Genomic DNA, 4,533 nt, shown 5'->3' on the forward strand with positions numbered 1-4,533 from the left:
TTCTCTAAGTCCCGTAATACGTCGTCAACGAAAATAATCTAAGTCGTAATACAAAAATATGATAATCAATAACGAAGAGGTACAGGGATGTGTACGTACGGTTGGTGAAATCACGTCTGAATACTGGTCACTCCCAGGGCTCCTATATAGTCCTATCCCCTCTCTTACCAGATCCCTGGCGGACTACGTCGTTGGTTCTCACAGTCCGGGATTGTGTTTTCATTTTCTTTTTCTTGTACATCGAAATCCTTGATGTGCAATGGAAAGAAAAACAAAATAAAAAAGGGGACTATGTAACGAGACAAACTCGAACGCCCCAATCCCGTGGCGCACTCTCGTTACGAGTCGTTATCGATTATGTAACCACTACCGCGACGCGCTCTAGCGCAGTGACTATATGTTATCCTCGCGGAACGCATAAACCAGTTGTTCACGGCGTTCACTAGAACGCGCGAACACCGCAGTTTCTAATTCGCCGGCATGCCGCCAGAGAAAAAAGGATCATTTTCCGGCGGAAACCCGCAACTTAAAACCTTTTAGAAGATATCATTAGAATCAGCAGATCGTACATTATGCAATTCACATTTTACATGGGTTTTAAGTGATACCGAAAATACCTAAATTACGAAGAACCTGTCATACATTTTACTAATCCAGAAAAGGGCCCGAGTATTATAATATATACCACCCAGAAAATACTGTCAAATCACCCCTCGCTGAGTATAGTACACCAGTGAGCCGGACGAGTCTGACCGACTCGTTACACACGGACGCTGATTACTATACACCTACCATCACCTGCCCCAGACCGCATAAGCCGGACGAGTATATCACTCGTTATACACGGATGTGTAACACAGTTCTGTACCGGCAATTCCATCTCGTCATCATTCGCCGTAAAGTACGTGTCGTCACACGGTACTACGGACACCCTTCAGTTTTACCTACCACAGCACGCCGCCACCAGAGCCGAGCCAGTCGCTGTCGTCGAGTTACGTTCCAGAGACAAGCCCTCATTTGCAGCCCGGACGTCAACCATAACCGTTGTTTGCCGCCAAGCCGCCACCCGAGCCGTGCCTATTACGCAAATACTATTTCCATCAAACCGTGAGTTTAAATGTTCAGATTCCCACCCCTTTATGTAATTCCGATAACTATTTTTATTGTAAACTCTGAGGAGTATAATTAAAATCTATACAAAAGAAAATAATGTTATATAAAACATATTTCTTGTACCACATTAAGATAATGAGCATATTGGTTCAAAATATATTATATTAATAAAAACAAATTATTACCGACCAATTGCGTTTCATTACATTGGCGCCCAACTGCAGTGCTCGATTCAGAAGGAATTCTACTTCGAACCTCGAGATTAAGAATACTACATCATCTATAAAGAAAGAAAGAAAAAAAGACAAAATCTACATCATTCAAAATGCCGCCGAAAAAAGAAACGGTCAGCAAAGAAGAGTTCGATGCACTAAAGAGAGAAATTGAACGACATAGCCAACGTTTAGTTGATCAATTACGACAACGAAGAAAAATGCTTACAAAGAATTGCCGACAACGAAGAAAAATATATGCAGAAAATCAGAGAACTTGATGAATTAAATAAAATTAAATTCAATTACAATAATTTAAGTAAAAAACAACAATATGCAAATACTCTAAGGGCAGAACCAGGACATGCCGGCGAAATGACCCGTCCAGCATTTTACGGGAACAATCGTGACATAGGTACACCCTGTGGATTTTCTCCACCGCCTGGACGAGTACTTCGCAATCAAACAACTATACGTGTGAGAAAAAAATCATAGTTCTAGGAGACTGCCTTAAATCAGCAGCACTAAGCTGGTTTTCAACCATCAGATTTCAATTAAGCGACTACGACGACTTCAGGAGGACTTAAAGAGCATATTGGTTCAAAATATATTATATTAATAAAAACAAATTATTACCGACCAATTGCGTTTCATTACAGTATTCACACGCAATGAACATAGGGAAAAAAAACAAATTGTATATTATTATGTTTTAACAGGATATCCTAATTCCGCTGACCCACCCAATATTAATAGTGACCTAAAAACATATAAATTTAAGATAAAAAAAATATTTAACAATTAGATTAACTAGTCAGATACATGGTTAGTACACTCTCGACGGGATTGATTCAAATGTAATTTATATGTATTTATGCTTATTTTTACAACGTTGTTATTTATAATGTATATAGTGTATACATTATACATAGCAGATAGTTATAATATATATCGAATTAGATATACGACATACCTTCGGGTTTTGTAGGAATAAAGTCTAGTGTTCTAGACTTGGCTCTAAGATCTTGTCCAGTTCCGTCAATCCATACGTACATGACTTGCACCTTATCCTTTGGTTGGGGCAGCTGTTGAAATCTAGCCGCAACAGCTTTGTTGATAACATAGTTGGGAGAAGTTTCCAATAATCCGTTTCCCGGCATGGCTGAACTGTAAAATGCATTAATTGTTAATATTACAATGTCTACCGATACTTGGACTGAATAAATAAGTATATCCAGGGTTATTCTAACAAAACTAGGGTCTATGATGTTTATTTAGAAACTGTTACGAAAACAAAAAATATAAATGATACATTTTTAGAAAACTATTTTTCTAAATGTCAATAATAATAATGATAGTTATACAATAACTTTACTTTTGTGTAGGTTACCTACCCATACATATTTTATTATTCGTTAGAATATGTGACCTACATGGCAATGCTATTGCGTATAAACTTAATATAATATAATGTATATATATATTTTTTAATACTATTCTAACAAGTTGCAGGTGAAATGTAGGTAGGAACGAGGCGATTGCACTACATATGTTTAATTCATTGTCAATATTACACTTACACAACTAGAGACAACCTAGAGATTTGTTTTTATAATCAGCAAAAAAATAGTTTGAAACGTGTAAAAGCAGTAATCCGATGATAAACAAAACGATTACCTATGATGACTCTATATTGAAGAAAATATTACAATGATATACAAGTACGTCAGTGATTACACCTATACCTATGTTTACTCACCTTAATTACGCAAATAAGTGGTTATTAAAAATGTATTACTTTTGTGCGCGCCGCAAGTAGGTATAAAGATTAAATTTAGATAGGAATAGGTATAGTAAACAGGCAATATAATTATTGTGCGTTTTATGTTTAAAATTGGTTGTTATAATTTGCAATGTATTTATACTCACTCTCTCTCACACTGTCTGTATTTGATTATTTCTAAAGATTTTTTAATACCATATTATCTGTTTATTGTTTAATTAAACAGAAAAAGTCTGATAAAATAACAAAATATGATTTTAATTATAAACGAACCCAATCGTATAAGAAATATTATAATAAGTAGGTGATAAGGTTAACTAAATGTATAATATAATATTATGTCTAAACTCTAAATGCATACATAAAAGGTAACAATACATATCTTAGAGTTTAAAATTAAATAACGATTACGTAATATTATAGGTCCCTATATTTGAATTAAAAGTACAATTCTTACTTGACTTAGATAAATAAATAATAACTATATGATGATATATCATATAAAAGTAATTCAAACCTAACAAACGTACTGTTTGTAAAAATTTAAACGTAGGTATATAGACTATATAACAAACGAGCAGAGGATAGCGAACTAAACTGAATAATATTTATCTAATCTAGACTATTTATGATATTTCATAATACACAACAAACATACACATCGTGCATTCATATATATGATATATTATATAACATTCAATAGCCTTAATGTAAAATTATTTACAGGTTTAACTTTTCATATTATTTTCTTATGATATATTATATTAATAGTAAAGTGATTATCTGCGAAATATTTTTTTTATAAAAACAAATTTTCATCAAACGTTAGAAATTTGAGTAGATATACTTTATATACAATATAAGGTAGAACTTGATCACGAAAAAAGCAATAAAGGTACACCAAAATGTATTAAATATTATTTATGGCCCCGGAGATTAAATTACTTGTTGCGTATCATTAGAAAAATTAGAGGAGGTAGATTTCAACAAAATATGTTTTTAAAAAAGAGAAAATTGCTTTGAAAAAACGTTTGCAATTTTTCAAATATAATTGTATTAAAGTATAATAATAAATAATATCATAATGTTTATTATTTTTATGTGAGTATTAAAATATTTTTATAATTTTCTAAAGCTTATAAATACAGATCGATTAAGTAAAAGTGTAATAATTATTTTACATAATGTCTAAATACAATATTTCAGTAGGTACTCACGATGTGTTGTAGTGATGTTTAACTGTGAACGCGAAAACGTCGACTGTCAGGTAGTAGCTAGTTTGCGTCCTACCAAGAGAAGAACCACTTGTAGATTAAACATTTCATTTATAAAACAAAAGTGCAAGCGTAGAAGCGCATTAATTACACACAATATAATATGGGGGATATATTGGTAATAGATAAAAGAACAATATTTATTAATTTG

The 4,533-nt window shown here is 32.9% G+C and overlaps 1 protein-coding gene across 1 annotated transcript; it reads right to left on the reverse strand.

Annotated features, from left to right (window-relative positions):
- Positions 1–2,298: 2,298 nt before the first annotated feature.
- On the reverse strand, positions 2,299–2,875 carry LOC100569643 (glutamine synthetase 2 cytoplasmic; the record flags this gene model as incomplete). Its single annotated transcript, XM_029492671.1, is given in 2 exon segments — positions 2,299–2,492; positions 2,720–2,875. Coding segments are annotated over 2 exon segments (202 nt in total), but the record flags the coding sequence as incomplete, so codon positions are not given.
- Between the last annotated feature and the right edge of the window lie 1,658 nt (positions 2,876–4,533).

This window comes from Acyrthosiphon pisum, unplaced genomic scaffold, assembly GCF_005508785.2.
Source record: "Acyrthosiphon pisum isolate AL4f unplaced genomic scaffold, pea_aphid_22Mar2018_4r6ur Scaffold_4553;HRSCAF=5100, whole genome shotgun sequence".
Lineage (NCBI taxonomy): Eukaryota > Metazoa > Arthropoda > Insecta > Hemiptera > Aphididae > Acyrthosiphon > Acyrthosiphon pisum.